This window comes from Chelonoidis abingdonii, chromosome 17 (assembly GCF_003597395.2).
Source record: "Chelonoidis abingdonii isolate Lonesome George chromosome 17, CheloAbing_2.0, whole genome shotgun sequence".
NCBI lineage: Eukaryota > Metazoa > Chordata > Testudines > Testudinidae > Chelonoidis > Chelonoidis abingdonii.
In genome coordinates, this window is record NC_133785.1 from 12,133,629 (window position 1) to 12,152,122 (window position 18,494).

Consider the following 18,494-nt stretch of genomic DNA (forward strand, 5'->3'; position numbering starts at 1 on the left):
AGGGAGGGGGAATCTCTTGTGTGAGCTGACTAGGTGAATGCCTAGCCTCGGGGAAGCTAGATTGCCTCTCCGGTTGTATTCAAGGAGTGAAGTATAGCATTGCACCGGCTAACCCAGGAAAGGGGGGGAAGCTGGGAGAGGAGAGAGAGAGAGACCCAGGGGTCTGGGTCTTGGGGGTCCCCCAAAGGAAGGGTTGGGGACACCAGAGAGAGGAAAGGGGGGTCAGGCCCTATAAATTCCTGACCTGGTGGCAGCGAGAATATCCAAGCTGGTAGTGAGCTTGGGGGAGTTTCAGGTAAGCACCCAGATTTTGGACGCAAAAGTCCAGATCTGGGACAGTAGGCTATTACCACAATTCCAAAAGCACTTCTTGTGCCTCAATCCCTGCACAGCAGTAGAAGAGGGCATCCTGAGGATAACAAGTTTTTGTGTTAGGGGACAAAACAAATTCATGAGCCACTGGGCCAAACCCTGAGCTCCTCATTTAGTTTTTCCTAAGTGTTAGCTCTGGCAAATCCCGTTAACTGTAGAGTAACTCACTGCCTACAGTGGGAATTTCCTGGTTTAAAACTGAGTAAGAACCTCAGGGTCTGGCCAGCTATAGTTAGGTGGAATAAAGTAAATGACCTTCACCCCAGATCTCTTTGCAGACCACTCAGAGTTGAGAAGAATATCTTGGAAAGTTCTATTTCCATACATTCTCCTGATAGTTGCATTAGTCCTTTATATTTCTATATAGTACCCACCAGTGTGGTAATGGGGTGGTTGCTTCACATATGGGATGTAACGAAGGTCTATAAAATATGTTCCTCCACTATAAGCACAAATACCTGGTGTTTGTGGCCCTAGAGCCTAGTGAAATAATTGCTACCAGCAGCGGAGAAGGTAGACACAAAGTTGATAACATTTATACCAAAAGCTATAGGAGAGAAAAGCTAGGAAAGAACAGAATTCAAACAGAAATAGATGGCTGCTAAACCCTTTTACATGTGAAAAGACTCAGACATTAGCTGGTTACCAGCAAGAGGAAAAGTAGTCTGATGATGTCTCGGGGATGGAGGAAGTGGGGATTTGATAATGTGTCATCCAGCCATGCTGACAAGAGGAAGCTACAACTAATTCCTCTAGTTTGGACACACTGAGGTGTAAGTGTGTTATTCAACACATTGTCTAGAATTATTTTACTCAAAGTCACAAGAGCATGAGAAAAAGGTAGAAAATGCCAGATATATAGATAGGGGAAAATAGAAACCATATTATAAGGCAATCTGACATGAAAAATATAATACAAATTACGTAGAGTGAAAATGTATGGCGGTAATTTTGAGCTTTTTTCCAAACATTTTTATGCAAAAACAACCTTTAAAAGAGAGGATAGTATGCCCTTTATAGAATAAAGGGTGTTTTCTTGAGATCATTTTACTGTTACGTAGAATACTACAGGCCTGATTCTGAAAACAACAATGATGCTGCATCCACAAATAATCCATGGGCATGAACAGTAGCATTTAGTGTTTTAGACCTCTTACACATCCACGTGCACACACACAAGTGATACGATCTGCATGTACAAACCGCCCTCCTCCTTTATTTTATTGCAGAATTGTTAGTGTACAAACAGGTCTGTGGAGGTCAGATTGAAGTCTCACTGAAAATTTGACCCTATGTTTTAGGAGGGTAATGTAAAGTCATCTCCAATTCTGGTGGCCCAACTTTAGATACACAGGACTACATTTTCAAAAGTAATGTCTGCAACTTTGAATACACACACTAGACATTGTTACACCAGGGGTCCCCAACGCGGTACCTGGAGGGGCATCTAAATGCGCCTGCGTTCTGGCCGGCGGCGGAGCATCCGCCGAAATGCCGCCGAATGTCTGCGGCGTTTCGACGGCGACGCCTCTCGATGACACTGCTTGCTGCTGACAAGCGACGTCATCAAGAGGCGTTGCCGTCGAAACGCCGCAGAAATTCGGTGGCATTTCGGTGGATGCTCCACCGCCGCCATGGTTCTTCATCTGGCACCCGCCAGACGAAAAGGTTGGGGACCACTGTGTTATGCATATAAAGACTAGGCACAAATAAAGAGGTTTTGTACGCCCAAAAAATTACATGTGAAAAATTGCAGGCACACTTACAGCTGAACTAGTCAAAAAAATTTCTAGTTTCAAAATTTTTCAGTGCACAAGAAGACCTTTTTTTGCAAATATTTCTTCCTCATCTCTCCCACATTCCTTAACTGCCTCTGTTTTGAGACTGATGTGAGGTATATGAAACCTTGGCACACAAAAACTTCAGTGTGTGGTAACAATGGCAGAAGCATTTATGGAACACAGGTATAAGACTTCTCAATTTTTATTTAAGTCTGATATAATTTCCCCAGAACTAAAGCCTTCTTTAATGGAAGATGTGGCAATAAGAGAATAATTGACTGAACCAAGGATCTCAGTTAATGGGTCACATCATGATTCCATTACACAATTTCTACTCACCATCTTTCGGATGGCTGCATTTGAATGGTTTGCTGCCGTAGAAATGAGCTCCAGCGATTCTGCAATAAAGGTAGCAGCAGTTATACATTCTTAAATCTATCACTTAATAGCACAATTTTTATTCTCCTGATATACAAGCTTCCGCTGCGAAAGACCTGCTGAATTCTGCGCTCCCCTGAATTAAATGGAACATTTGTAAGCCCCGATACACAGAATCGCATTAGCATGCTTAACAGGCATGTAAATGATATTTTATTTTATCCTGTTCTATTTACAAGTCCAGACAAGAAGCAAAAGAGCACATAAAGGGGAAAACTGACCATTTAGGAACCATTTCCCTTTCATAAAACTGTAATTTATGTCCCAGTTAAGACCTTTTACACATGTGCTGAAGTGCTTTGCTGAACCAGGGCCTACATGCGTTGCATTTCTTGATACGATTTCAAGCTGTTGTAAATCAATAAAGGAATATTCTTTTTCCCTCCCAGCTTAACGTCATGTGGTCCCAAATCCCTAGAAAATACTCATATTTCAGACAATTTCTGTTTTCCTCCATCAAACCACCATAAAGGTAATTTAATGTCCTGTGTCTCTGGTATAGACTATAGTATTCTGTCATTGCTTATTTGGTAAAGTTGTCCTGATTTTTAGAACTGTGATTTCCATCTAGCACAGCTTCTCTGCCATGTTCAAACAGTTAATTCAGTCTATGCATCTACAATTGTCTCATTTACTGTTAACAACATTTGAACTTTGAAGTCAAGACTACACAAGAACATGATTCCACCCAACAACATGGTTCACATTCATGATGCAGATCATGGAAGCTATACTTACTTTCAGCATCCTTCCTGTCTGGAGACTCTTCTGGAAGTTTCTTTAGATAATCCTTTAGAAGAAGCTCATAGCGAGGAATTCTCTGCACAGGCTCAAGCATATGATGCTGCAATGTCAGGTTCCCACACACATCCTGTTTCTGTAACTCAGAGAAAACAATTATGCAAGGATTATGTTGTTTCTTTGTATGTTTTTTTCCCCCAACTCAAACTGCAATAAAAAAAATCACAATAGCACCCACACAAATGAAGGGACATTGTCAATCTAAAATCTAGTCACTTTTTAAGAAGTGTTTAATGTAGACAGTTGGCCCTTACTTTTCTACCAATTGTTATAAATTTATATTCTCCTGTTTTTTATTAAAAATTTCTCCTGCGTTGGTGTGTACAAGACTTTTTGTGGGTCCCTTGTTAGAACTTGGCCCTAGGAGACCAAGTGGAATCAGAAATCATATGACTAACGCAATTAACACAGAGGCACAAAAATACTACTTCTCCCTTATTAACATTTATTGTGCAAACAGCACAAAGACTGAAAAGAAAAGTCATTTGTATAAGCTTCTAAAGCATGACACTGCATCCCTGTTTAAACCAACCCCAGAATGGTAAAGTGAAAGACTGAGCATCCATATTACTTTATTAAATGGTTACCTATCAAGGCACTCATCAGGCCGCAATCATCATGGTACTTATACTATGCCAAGTATTTATATTCACAATATTCATGGTAAGGAAGTAATATACCTGTTTTACAGGTGGGCAAAGTGAGGCAGTGAAAGATTAAGTAATTGGTTCCATGGCACATGAGAAGTCTCTGGAAGAGCCATGAACTGAACCCACAACTCCTCAATCGTAGTCTCTTATCTACAAAACACATCTTTCCTCTATGAAATTACTACTTCAGCCTATCTAGTAAAATAAATCCTTTGGACAAAGTTTTGGTCAAGTCATATATTTATGTTTGAATACTAGCATCCCCTCAACCCACCACATTAATTTCTGTATTCTATTCCTCAGCCAAAAGATGCTTGTGTCAAGTATTTCCAATATTTCTCATAAATTTTACAGCTGAAGACATAATGCTGACTTGCCTGATTCTGGGAGATAATGAGACAAATACCTGACAGAAAAATATTAGCCATCTTTCCAGTAATTCAAAGATGTAAATTTACTTTAAAAATAATCTGTCACCATGTACTGAACACAATTGCTGTTTATAGTGGCTGACCTGAATTTATTATCTTTCAGAGTTCTACAGCATAACATTTCTCAGATGCCACGACTGGGAGGGAAAGAATTAAAGATTCCAGGAAGAGAAAAGTAAAATGGAGAATTATACTACTCCCTTATTCGCTTCTGTATGTTACTGCATCATGCATCCCCCCACAAGGATGACATGCTTTACTGCCCTTTTGCCCAATTCCCCAACAAGCATCTTCACACCTTCTTCTATCATACCTCCAACAGCATCTTCAAACTAGCCCTCAAAGCCAATACCCAGTCATCCTTCTAATCCTTCATTAAAATTCACTTCTACTAGGATACCCACAGAAAACGGCCAACTGATCATGGCTAAACAGGAGGGTATTTTATATAACTCTTTTATTTATGCACGTGTATGTGTGATAGTACGTGTACACACATGGTTTGCTAACTCCTGTAAGCTCAAGCACAGCTGATAGAATTTGCAATCACAAAAACCCAATTGCTTCCATTTCATGTAGACTCATTAGTGCACCAAAGTGAGCACAGCATAGACAGGTCTCAGTATATAAGAGGAAGTCAAACTTAGACTCCGGTGAAAATCAGGTGCTTTGTTTTCTCTTACTGCATATACATTTAATTAATCCATACAACCACTTCTTATGCAGTCACTTTTCCTTCTCAGTGATACCCACCCACACACCATTTCTTCTATGCGTTCGTTGCAACAAGAGGGTGAGTTGTATCTTGTTTTAGTTAGATTGTAAACTCTTAAGGGCAGGGATCATTTCTTACAATCTATTTGTATGACCCCTATTTGGAGTCAGTGGGTGTTATTTTTAGACAAATCAATAATTAATGTTGATGTGAAAATTTGAAAAATTCAACATTTGGACAAAGAATGGGGTGGGGAAGAAACTGGTGAGATTTTACATGCAAGTGTTTTGCCCAGCTCTACTGCAACAACTAAGAATAAAGCACCATGTGTCTCATCTTCAGAATCCATTTCATCTAAAAGGAAGCAACAGGCATTTCAAAGTTCGGCGTTAAACAATTCAAGTGAGAGCCGGGCTGCAGAATGGTGTGAAACCTGTAAATACTAAAAAAACCGCGGCAACGGTACCAGATGTGCAGGAAAAGCGAGTTCTCACAAAACAAACAGTCTCTCTGTTAAGACAGGAGATTGTACCAATCTCCTATGATTTCGGAAAAATCAGTGTGTCATTTTGGTCAGCAATGTAAGGTTTGAGCCTGTAATAGGCATTGGGGGCACTCAACACCTAGCAGGACTGAGCCCCAGAAGTTGGATATAATGGTAACATCAGGATGTATTTAAGGTTGTCTAAAGTAAACAATCAATAGCTTGTGATCAGTTATGGCTTTTTGCAGTAAAAAAAGTCAGGTGTTTATGAGCTCAATTTAATTACTGCTAATTCCTCAACCTGAAAAACGATGCCATTCAACAGTCCCCAGAGTGCTATTAGCAACCTGCATGGAATTTCATAATTAAGCAATAAAACATGAGTGACAGTGCATTTCTGAAGAATTACAACACATTTCAAGTGGTGTTTTGCAAAGCAAGACCAAAGGTCAAAGGACTAATCAACAGAAATCACATTAAAACACTGGACATTTTCTATCTGTAATTGAAGTCCCCCCCTACTCTACCTCCATGGCCTCCATGGAAAAGTGGAACTAATTCTCTGTAGCAAGGTTCCTGGGTTCTTTGATGTGCTGGCATCAGAGACAGGAAATCCTACGGCAACTTCATTTAAAATGAAAAATGTCAGGTTTGAAATTAATTAAATATGAAAATAAATACAATCAGTTCAGTAGCTCATATGCTGACATTAAATCCAATTTGTTTTACGCTGTGCTGCATTTTCCATCTGTGAGAGGCTACAGGCTTTTGTACTGACCATGACAATGTGTGTCACAACAGCTATGGGGGCAAAGATAAAGGAAAAGCTGGTAAGAGGGCACCAGAGAGGCAGCTGAGATTTGCGGAACAAACATGCTGAGTAAATCCTCAGGCAATAAACCAGGGCCTATTGACCTACCAGCTGGAGATCAAGCCAGCAAGCTGCACATCTCTGCTAAAATAATCAGCAGTGAAATAGTTAACAGTGTTGCCATTAGATTACCACCACTGGGCTTCAGAACTGAAGCTCCAGGTATAACCTCTGTGTTAAACTTACTTGTCAAGGACTCTTTTCATGGGGCAGCAGAGGATAATCATGATCGCAGATAGCTGCAGGCATGTTTTGTGAGCTCTGACAGCTAATGTGAACCATTTGTGTGGTTCGCCTGTTTGGTGATGTGACAGAGGAGACATAGCAGAATTTTAGGGAAATATACATCTCCTTGCTGCAGGAAGTAAGACAAATAATGAGTTACAGTGGGGCCTCCATATGCTTGAGAAAGGAACCTTCACTAAGGGGCCGGATGCAAACTGAAGTCAGTGGGACTGTGCCTTGCGCAACACTGCTCTGTTTTAAAGGGACAACAGATTTTTAGATCAAAATGTAAAGATCAGTTGTGCGTTGTTCTGGAGCATTAGGGGCAAAGTGGAAGTGAGCCGAGACAGTCTGCTAGCACAAGCAGAAAGAATCAAGGAGTCCTGCAGGGAGTACACTCCAGACCTCTCAGACAAATTACACAAGCAATACTCTGTTTGGGGCCCATGTGCCAGTCTCAAATTTCAACCAAAAGGAGCACTTAGCTTTTCAGACCTCACTCAGAATAATCAAAACCTCGCTTAGTCCAAGATTAGACAGATGATTGAGGTAAAAAAGGGCATTTGTAGTACAAGTCTGGTAGAAGGACAACTTTCTCAATTCATATTCTCCCCTCTTTCCTTCCTCTGCACCGGCTCCAGGAAGGAGCTTCTGACTCACAGTGGTAGCTAGACCTGGCACACTTCTCCTCTTGCAGGTGCGGGGAGGGGGGAAGAATCATGACAGCTGGGCCAGCCCTACCACCAGGACCTCCCTGCATTTCAGGCATGCCACTGTGGTCTTTCCTCTGTGCACAGAGAGAAAGCTTTAACCCTCTCCCTGCTAATCGCTGTTCTTTGCAAAGAACAGTGGAGCTCTCCCTGCACCTGCATACAGGCTGGGCCTCAACTACATTCCTAACTTGGATGGCTCCAGACTCATGCAAAGAAAGCAACAGGGAAAAAAATGTACAAAGCATATTGATGTGAGCAGAAAGGATTTCATTGTTTATTTTTCATTACAATTGACAGTTTTAGGTAAGTCATTCTCCTGAAAAATCGTTAGCCCAAACAAGAGCTCTGCGCTACAGCATAAGCGCCAGAAAATTAAATTGACTAGAAATAAAAATGAAACTGAATTCTCCACTTTCATCATCCAAGGAGAATGAGGTGCCCACTGCAAACAAGCAAAGAGACACAAGATATGTATTAGGCTTTACATTTTTCACTTTAAAATTAGTGTTTTATTAATAAGAAGGGAAAGGAATTTTAAAAAGATTAATTTACGTGTATATCGACAGTATCCCTCTCCTATTCCTTTTTTGCCTTAGGGTTAAACTCACTACTAAGTTTTTACAATAATAAAGGAGATACATTCAGTGTTTTTAAAATCTCTGTAAACAAAGGGAATAAAACTGATGAAAATTAGAGTACCTTGGCATTATTGTTATGACTTACAGGGAGTCCCCAAATCCTGTTGGAGAAATACTCCAACTGTGTAGTGATGCATGTCATGTGCAGAAGGAGAAGAAAGGATTTTTACTATATTTACATTTCAGAATGAAAGGAACATTACCCAGCAACCCACTGTGGAGTGCTAGAACTGGAAAGGCAAAAAGAATTAAAATCCCATCATGCTGGAGATGTAGTAAAAAGAATGGCTTTATACCTGTACATTTTGAACAACATCTTTAAATGGAGATGATCGCTGCATCCATGTGTTCACCATGTCCATTGCTCTGTCAAAGTTCTTTACATATTCTCCATACATCTTCAGAAAGGGAGCCAGTTTTTGAAGGATGTCTCCCAGCCGTGGGGTTGCATTCCTATTGCAAAGAAGGCAGATAAATGTGCCTCAAAACCCACACTATTGCAGGAGCTCTCTCTCTCTCTCTCTCACACACGCATGCACGCACGCACACACTTATTTTGACCCGATTTTAGCCTTGGTGTACAAAGGGGCGATTGCTTTTTGACATCACTAGAGGCGCACCCAGATTTACACTAAGGCTGAATTCAGCTCTGTGAAATTTTGTTAAGAGAATAATCTAGATCTTTGTCCAATTAGAAAAGTAATTTACTGAAAACAGCCTGTGATTTTTCACAGTGATTTTTTTCCATATAGCCAAAGAACTGAATATGCAAGGAGGCCATATAGTTACATTTAGGCACTCCTCCTGGAGGTTACATGTGAGCATATAGTAGGAAGGACACAGAAGCTCAGTAATACATGAAGAACTTCCCCACAAATTCACTTTCCTGACAAGTACAAACAACAATATAGGAAACAGAATGTCCTGAATAAATGTTCCCTCCATATTTTGGGCCCCTCAGGAGGCAGAGCCCAGGAAGTAGGGGCTGGGAGGAAAGTTGGATCTAGATTTTCATAGCTCCTAAGTTTAAGGCTTGATGGGGGCCGGCCTAGCTCACAGAAAGAGAGTCGGAGAAGCCATAGGGGTTACTCTAACTTACAGAAGCTTCCCATACTCATTTATGGGCTGCTCTGCAGCCCAGATAGCTTGAGCACCGAGAGCTGCCAGCCTGGTCACCTTCCCTTCATCCTACCACATGCCCTTTAAACTGGGGTCACAAAGGAGCAGAGCATATCACATTATCCCTCCTGGGCTGGGGAAGTTTTCAGCTACTTTCTATCCCCCTTATGCCACTGAAGCAGCATGAGAGGGCCAGAATTCAGACAAGAATGGAGGCCTAGGAGAGACAAGACCTCAGGATGTACACAGGGCTTGTTAGAAAAGACTTTATTCAGGGTCCAGAAGATGGTGTTATCCCTTATCTGTGCATTTGCATTCCTTTTGCTGACTGCACGCACAAGGGAAGGAATAATTACAATAATGGTTAACTGGCTCAACCATCACAATGCTGGAATAAGGCTGGATTGGAAACCAGCAGATTTGGGTTCTATTTCAGTCCTGTGTGACCACGGCAAGTCACACTTCCTGAGCTTTAGTCTTCCTGTCTGTGACAATCCTCACCAACCTCATATGGGTATTATAAGGCTTAAGCACAGTGACATCTTTAGATAGCTATGTGCTAATATTAGCAATCCTAGGTGGCAATCCTAGAACTGATAGATGTAGGCTGGGATTTTCCAAGGAGCCCAAAGGAAGTTCAGTGCACAAGTTTCTATGGAGACGGGTGTCTAACTCTCTCAGCCTTGGTCTACACTGGGCGGGGGAAATCGATCTAAGTTACACAACTTTAGCTATGTGAATAACATAGCTGAAGTCGATGTACTTAGATCGACTTACCGTGGTGTCTTCACCGTGGTGAGTCGACTGCTGCCGCTCCCCCGTCCACTTTGCTTGCGCCTCTCGCGGCGCTGGACTACAGGAGTCGACGGGAGAAGGTTCAGGGGATGACTAGACTAGATGTGATAAATCGATGCCCGCTGGATTGATCACTGCCCACCAATCCAGCGGGTAGTGTGGGCATACCCTGAGACTTTTTGCAAATGCCAAGTTTGTATTCACTCTCAAAATAGGACCTTTCTCCCAGTGGCTGTCTTGCAGGTCATGGCCATTAGGAGACAATGCCTGCTTGTCATTTCACCCCAACACTAAGCTCATAACTTGAATTTTAATCTACATTAAACTGTATGAGTCATTTAATAGCCCATGCATGCGTTTGACTTCCCAGCATCCTTCTGGTGTCTAGTCTTCCTCATAGTTAGTAATGGCTGTCCCCATAGTTTCTAATCATGTTCAAATGTGAATCTTTTTGCTTATTCCCTCTGGTCACTGATGTACAGTATGAAAAAGAGTGGACTCAGCAGAGTAAGATGTGAACTCTGATCTTGTCTCCATCATTTCAGAGTAGATAAGTAGGTTAACTTTCAGTTGACTTTATAGTTTAATATAACAACAGTGTCAGAACACACTATGCTTTCTACAGGAAGAAAAGTCTTTACAGCCAACTTGTCATCTCAAATTTAATTTTCTAGGTCTATCTTACAAATAGCCTGTCTTTCTTGCATTCCGTATCTTCTGTATTTACAACTTGGTGCAATTTTCAGGGTCTAACTGGAGCATAAACATTATTAAACATTCAACAAAAACAACTGCTTATGCTTAAAGAAATACTTACGTGTGTACAATCTCGATGTTAAAATAATTATGGTAGCAGTTTATCTTGCAGGAGACAATGCATTTGAATTTCAGAGTCAAATAGAATTTGATATAAGGTATAAAACAATAATGGAACAGATTTGACAATAGACATATTTACAGATCTACGTAACTTGTTTAGATGCCTTCATACATTGTGTGAAACTATTTCTAGTAAAAATTATATTTACAGTTAATCTTAATATAGTCACAATTTAGTTCTTAAAGAAATGGACTGATCAAATCAAGCCTTAGATATAGCACACAAAACTCTATTCCACTATAGGAGCATGCTAGCATCCTTGTATAAGTATATACGTTGATGTTTGCCACTGCCTTTCTGATTGCCTCACAGAACCACTTGTGGGGCCAAAGTAATACAAAAATAATAAGTGGTCTGGCTGTCTTATGGCACTGTAATACTGAAATGGTGGAAATACTGTCAAGGAGGACAGCTCTTAAGAACATAACAACGACCATACTGGGTCAGACCAAAGATCCATCAAGCCCAGTATCCTGTCCTCTGACAGTGGCCAATGGCAGGTGCTGCAAAGGGAACGGACACACAAGGGTTGATTGGATGCCTCGTCAAGTTGCAATGTTTTGGTCCCATAATGCATCCTGAGACAATTTTTTTTATTTAGGTTTGTCTTTGTATCTTGGCATGTATTAAAAAAAGGTATGATGGCCTACTGTATTATATGGGAAATAGTGTGTTCTTGTGTAATTAAAACCTATGTTGTAAGATTAGGCTTTCTGATTGCCAGAACGCCTGCAAACTGAATGTTTATTTGTAATACATTGGTTTACCCACCACTCTTGTGTAATTCTTTTTTGGAGCTCAGGCAGGAGAAACTGTCCATGAAAGCAATAGATGGAGGAAATATTTGAAAAGATGCCAGTTATCACTTCAGCTGGAACACCTGCTTCTGACAATTTAGTGCAAAATACCTGCATGGAGGGAAAAAAAAAAAGACATTACCAGTTACTTAATATAAATTTAAAACCTGGCATTATGTTATGAACCATATTATTAAAAAAATTACTAATGTGCTTTAGTATAGGGTCACATGTTCTGTATTTTGGAGTGTGGTGTTTTTTTTTGTTTTTTTCTTTGAAGCTACATTGTATGTCACACAGAATAATCTGTTAAACAAGACTCATTTTCATTCAGATGGGAAGGTTAAACTCATTTAGGTTTAAAACTAGTTTAGTTATTTTTTGATGTGAAAGCAAGTTGAAGAAAAGCAGATTTTTTTTCCTACCTGTCTTTATTAGGTCCAGGTCAAAAGTACTCTGTACATGAATGAAAGTGAAAAGCACTCCCTAGATTTTCTTAAAGTCCCTGGAAATAGACCTCTGCTCATTCAAACCCAACCTACCCAAATTTCCATAGAAATCTTTAGTCTGGGGGCAGAGTGGAAAGGGCTTTATACAAACAATGGCTTCCCTAACTGTATTCATAGCAAGAGGCCAGATTTCATTGTTAAGAAATCTAGTAAACCTGACTTACCAAAGTGATTCACCATTTTTATTCCTTCTTTCTGCCACATTCATAAATTGCACAATTGCCTGGGTGACAATCATGGTCCAGACCCCTCAGTGGGAGAAGAGAAGGTTTAAACCCCAAAAATGAGCGGTCAAACCAACTGACTGCATACTGTATTACTGTGGTATTAATTAAAAAAAAAGAACCGAGTTTGGTCTTTTATAAAAGTTTGTAGTGTTCAGAAATTGCTGCTCATTACGAGACATGTATATAGATTGTGGTTATGAATTTATATATTTGTGTATATAGGAAACTGTGCTCATAATCTGTGGCGCAGTTTCACCTCCATCTCACAGTGGGGTGGTGGACAGCCAGGCAGGGAGGGACTGCTTCCGCAATCAGATGGAACTCGCTACATGCACCTAGCAATTGTTCAGCCCAGGAAAAAAACACTGAGGAAAAAAATCAATAATTAATTTTTTTAGTATTTACAGATTTCCCACCGTTCTGCAGCCCAGCTCTCACTTGAATTTGTTTAACGCCGAACTTTGAAATGCCTGTTGCTTCCTTTTAGATGAAATGGATTCTGAAGATGAGAGACATGGTGCTTTATTCTTAGTTGTTGCAGTAGAGCTGGGCAAAACACTTGCATATAAAATCTTACCAGTTTCTTCCCCACCCCATTCTTTGTCCAAATGTTGAATTTTTCAAATTTTCACATCAACATTAATTATTGATTTTTTGGGAACAACTTGAAACTGAAAAGAAAACCCCAGGCTTTGAAAATTAAGAGAGGAGGAAGTTTTCCCCACTTTGAATATCTATAGTGACTGATGGGGAGTGGGGGGAGGAGGACCCACCAAACCAAACCTGCAAGCCCTTTTAAAATAGAAGCGGGCTAAAGTGAAATCTATTCAGAAACAGAGCTAAGTAGGAAGCTGTCTGTGAAATGCTGGATTCCCCCCAGAGTTAGGGGATAGCCTGGGAAACTGTTCAAAGGCAATAGGTAATCTGTATTCAAAAAGGGACTTTAACTAATATAGAAGTTTTACATCTGAGTTGGTGCCTTTATGTTTATTTTCTGTGTAACTTGTGTATGTTGGCTTCCCTTACATTTCATCTTTGAGTCTGTGGTTTTTCCACTAAACAACCCTTTTGTTTATTTTTACCCCAAGCAGGTCTCTGTTGTGCAAACTGTGTGGAGTGTGTGGGGTGGGGTGGGACGACTGGTTTCATGCCTTTGGGGGTGACGGACAGGAAGAGAAAAGTCAGTTTGTCTGGGAATTAAGAACTTGTGAAGGACGGGGAGCCTCAGAACTGGAAGGACTCCTGAAATCAACCTACAAGGCATAACTAGGCTGGTGGAAGCCAGGATGAGACCTTGCCCAGGCTACTGGTATCAGGGATCTGAGCTGTAACAGCACAGCATTAAAGCACACTAAGATTATAGGGCTGGAGGTGACAGAACATCTTACTGATATTAGGCTGGATAGTAGTAAAAACTTTTTCACTAGGAGGGTGGTGAAGCACTGGAATGGGTTACCGAGGGAGGTGGTGGAATGTCCTTCCTTAGTGGTTTTTAAGATCAGGCTTGACAGAGCCCTGGCTGGGATGATTTAGTTGGGGATTGGTCCTGCTTTGAGCAGGGGGTTGGACTAGATGACCCTTGAGGTCCCTTCCAACCCTGGCATTCTATGTTCTGGGCGATCCCCAAAACATCACGGTACTACACACCCTAGCATCAACTTTTCTAAACAATTCTAACCTCTGACCATTTAAACACACAAATGAAATTAAAAACTGCAGTATCGTTGCACCAGTTTTACTTTTACCCCCAACATGAAGGAGGTAAATTAAAGAGTGTGGCTAGGTGAAGAAACCAGAGACATAAAGGGCCTGATTCTGCTGAGCTGATGCAGGCCCAACTCCTACTGACAAAAGCCTGTCAGGGGTCACAAAGCTGTCATAGATTCCATCATATCTCAAAGCATTTTACTGTCCCCATGATTTCCTTTCAGGATCTGTTCAGGAGAGTAACTGCTTCCTCTTTGTGGTCCCTACAGTGCTGGTAGCTGAGTTGATTCTTTCCTGCTCCTTATGGCCTCTTTTAATGGTACTCAGCAGATAGCATAGGATTTAAAAAAATAATAATAATAGGTGATTGCTGTTTAGAGCCCTTCACCACCACCACCACTTTCTTCAACCAACATCTACTGTCTTGTTTCAAGTAAGCTGAACTCATCCTTCCATCAGCAAAACCGGTCTTGGCTTTTGGAAGCCAGCTTCTCTACTGTGTACACTTAGCATACTTTGTGCACAGTGCACGCTCTAATGGGGACCAAAGTACGTGCAATACCTGTAGGCTGAGTTGTAAATGGTACAAGAGCTGTTGATCTGGAGCCCTAGCTGGAAATGCCAGCCTGTTTAAGAATACTGGAAGTCAGAGAAAAAGGAAGTAGAAATGGGACTGTGGGCTGGAGGATGGAGAGGAAGAAATGTTTTGCAGTGAGTAACCTATTAAGAAATGGCAAGATCATGACTGTATTTTAGTAACACTTTCTATGACTCAGCCATGATTTTAAGAGGAAATTACCAAGCCATCTCTCAACCTTACCTATAATGTCTACCCAAATTTTACTTTTTCTTACTAATAATCTGATGTCACAGAAAAAGTCAAACTATGTACAAAGTAATCACAACATCCACATTTATCTGAAGAAATCTGTTTTGTGGATTGAAAATGAAGCACAAGTTGATCAAAGCAGAAATACCTGGTCCAGTAGATGCAATCTTTTAACATAAGCCTCTTCTGTATGAAGCAGTTCACTGGCAATGTTGAACAGCTTTTGTGGCTCTGTACACTGAAAAAATATTACAAATGAAGCTATCCAAGAATTAATATAAACCCTTTTTTCATCAAACATTCTATTTCACAAGACTCACTAATATTAATTCATCCCTGGTATAACTATTGAAATGAATTAAGCCATCCCATGGGAGAAACTGCCCCAGCATTTCTAATCAAAGGATCTGTTTGCTGCTAGTGCATTTTCAAAGTTATTGTCTAAAACCTAATTAACATGTGATGGCTGGCTGTGATAGGACTTCAGTTCTCTGTATTTTGCTACAAATGACAGAATACCCCAAAACAGAAAATCTTTGAATTCTGTTTTCAGGCTTTTAAATATATTAGCACACTAATCTGGTGACCAACATGCTAGACACCACTTTACCTGATATCTATTTTTAAATTCACGAGCTAAGACTACAAACCAGAGTACACTACAGTATACAGTTTTGAATGCATAAGGATGCAGCTTCCACTACCTCCTTGAGAGGTTCTTCCACTTGCTATTAGGAAGTTCTCTCTGATATTCAGGCTAAATTCACCTTGTCTTATTTTCATCCCATTATTCCTAGTGCTATTCCTTCTACCAAACTATTTTCCCCCAGTCCTGGTTTTTACATAATTCAGTCACTTGAGATTGATTATAACATCCCCACTTCAGTCTTAGTTTATCCTTAGATGTATATAAATTCAGTCCTTTCAGTACTTAAAGTTCACTGAGTCAGCATGTTGCAGACTGAAATACATTTATCCTCTTGACAAATTCTTTAATATCCATCAACAATTTGTAGCATCCAAGATTTAAAATGCAAACTGTATACTTATGATCAAATAAATATCTCCTCTCTCTAGTGGTCCCATTAGAAAATATACAGGTTTTTAAATTAGGAGATAAAGATAGGGAAACTTGCAAAGTTTCTGTATTAGCATTAGTATTTAGTATTAAAATGATTAAACTTTTAATAATCTGGAAAAATGGATGAGCAGAAAGAGGGCAAAATATGCACATATAAATTATTTAGGTTAGTCAAGGCTAGAAGACTGAGAAACTCCAGAGACCTCAATGGTTGGGCAATGGCACAGAGATGAGAAATTCAAAGGAATCTAATATATTTTGAAGGAAAATTCTGAACTGCTTATACTTATTCTAAATTAATTGTACCCACTGAAGGGAAAAATATGGATTTCATTGTGGGCAGCTCAATGAAAACATCTGCTCAGTGTGCAGTGGTGATCAAAAAAGCAAACTAATGGGGTGATTACAACTGAGACAGAAAATAATACTGAAAATATTAGAATGTCATTAGTATAAATGGATGGTCTAGCCTTACAGGAAATACTTCATCCACTTCTGATCATTCCATCCCCAAAGCACATAAAAAACAAAAGAGACCAGAGACAAGTGACAAAAATAATTAAAAGCATAAAAAGATTTCCGTTAGAGGAAATATTGAAAAGACTGGACTGTTCTGAGAGGAGATAAATAATAGGGGACATGATAGGGGTACTTTTTGCATAGAGAAGGTAAATCAAATATTTCTATTAATTCCTGTTTTTAATCAAAACCAGGGAACATTCAGTGAAACTTAAAGTCAACAAATTTAAATTAATAAAAGGAAAACACTTAAATTTATCCTGTGGAACTCAGTCACAAAATAGAATTGAGATCATGAACTTAGCAGAATTCAGAAATTAGATATTTATATGGATAAATGAGAACTCTACAGTTACATTAGCTAGGCTAAAACATGCATGATTCAGAACTTAAGTCAACCACTAACTGATAGAGGATAGGAATCCATTTCCATGACTGTTCTACAAAGATGTTTCTTTCATCTTACTCTGATGCAATTCCTCAGTTCCTATGTACTGTGCATTGAAGCTTGCTGTGTGCAATGGGATAATTTATGATATAGCTGTCCTGTGAAATAAGCTCTTATTCCAACCCTCCCAATATTAAAATCACAGCCTGTAATGGAAACTGAAATAATGTATCATTTTAAATGTATTGCATTGTGTCCTACCCGGCTCTACAAAGAATAAGTATTGATCGCTGTGCCTACTATTTACAGTAAATGATGGGATACCACTGCTTTCATAACCTTTGAACTTGCAAAGGGGAAATAAAAAAACATATTACTTTATACCAAGGTATCTCTTTGATCATTCAAATTGTTAGGAATGGATGGATCTCTTCATGGGGAGAAAGTTAGTTATTTGTCAACTTTGCTGAAAATGGAGGAGTTTCTAGGTGAAAGGCAAGAAGTTTAACCTGCTTTAACTTGACCACCATGCCAGCCGCTAAAGCTATCTTTTCAGTTGCTTGAATTCAGAACTTGAAAATAATTTGTTGCAATCAAATATATTACTTCTCAAAAGTCAAGCTTTATATAGCACACGGTTACTTTTAATGTCCTGGGCCTCATGGTCTGTAACTCAGTTTACAATTCCAAAAAACATGTTGACATCTGTTTAAATACCAAACAATGGATAAAGCTAATTTTAGCTCAAATTGGATCTAATGCTTTAAAGTGATATTACACTACAGCAGCAACTCCTGGTGGTGGCAGAGATATGGGCATTTAAGTGGCTGTATTTTTCAATCATTTCCCTTTATAGTCACCTTGCACATTTTAAATGAATGCTTGGTTGGTAATTTTCTCACTGGCATAATCTTTAACACAGTGAATTAATTGTTATAGCCAGTCCTACTCTTGCAGCCTTCCGTAGTTTGAATACCAAGACTGAGCCATACTTAACTCTGCGATTAGTATTCTTGGAGTAAAGTACTGATCAACGTGAGTAAGGTTACAGAATCTGGCCCTAAAGATACTAGGGCAAAAAAAGCATGAAACTTCCAGGCTTTACATTTTATAAAGGTAAAATTAACACAAAGCAAACTGCCATATGGATGAAGACATTACAGGCTACCTCTTGCTCAGTTTATTCATGTATGCAAATAATCCAACTGAAGTCAGTAAGCCTCTTTACTTGAGTAAAGCAAGAAGGTTTTAACCTAACATGAGTTAGACAACAAATGTTGGTGAAAAAGAGTGAGCCAGAAAACACATGCTTGGGAGGCAGCATGTGTAATGGTTAGAACATAGGTCTGTGGATCAGGAAAAGACGGTTACTCACCTTTGTAACTGTTGTTCTTCGAGATGTGTTGCTCATATCCATTCCAGTTAGGTGTGTGCGCGCCGCGTGCGCGTTCGTCGGAAGATTTTTACCCTAGCAACACTCGGTGGGTCGGCAGGGCGCCCCCTGGAGTGGCGCCGCTATGGTGC

General features: G+C 39.9%; 1 protein-coding gene across 2 annotated transcripts in view; it reads right to left on the reverse strand.

The window, feature by feature from the left end:
• Positions 1-18,494, reverse strand: part of FGD3 (FYVE, RhoGEF and PH domain containing 3) — a 197,183-nt gene that overhangs the window by 49,220 nt on the left and 129,469 nt on the right. For both annotated transcript variants that reach the window (XM_032804168.2, XM_075073421.1), the window contains exons 5-9: positions 15,131-15,220; positions 11,685-11,821; positions 8,416-8,572; positions 3,330-3,468; positions 2,493-2,551 (exon numbers count right to left, since the gene is read on the reverse strand). In XM_032804168.2, coding sequence (XP_032660059.1) covers positions 2,493-2,551; positions 3,330-3,468; positions 8,416-8,572; positions 11,685-11,821; positions 15,131-15,220 — 582 coding nt within the window. The remainder of the gene's footprint in view (positions 1-2,492; positions 2,552-3,329; positions 3,469-8,415; positions 8,573-11,684; positions 11,822-15,130; positions 15,221-18,494) is intronic.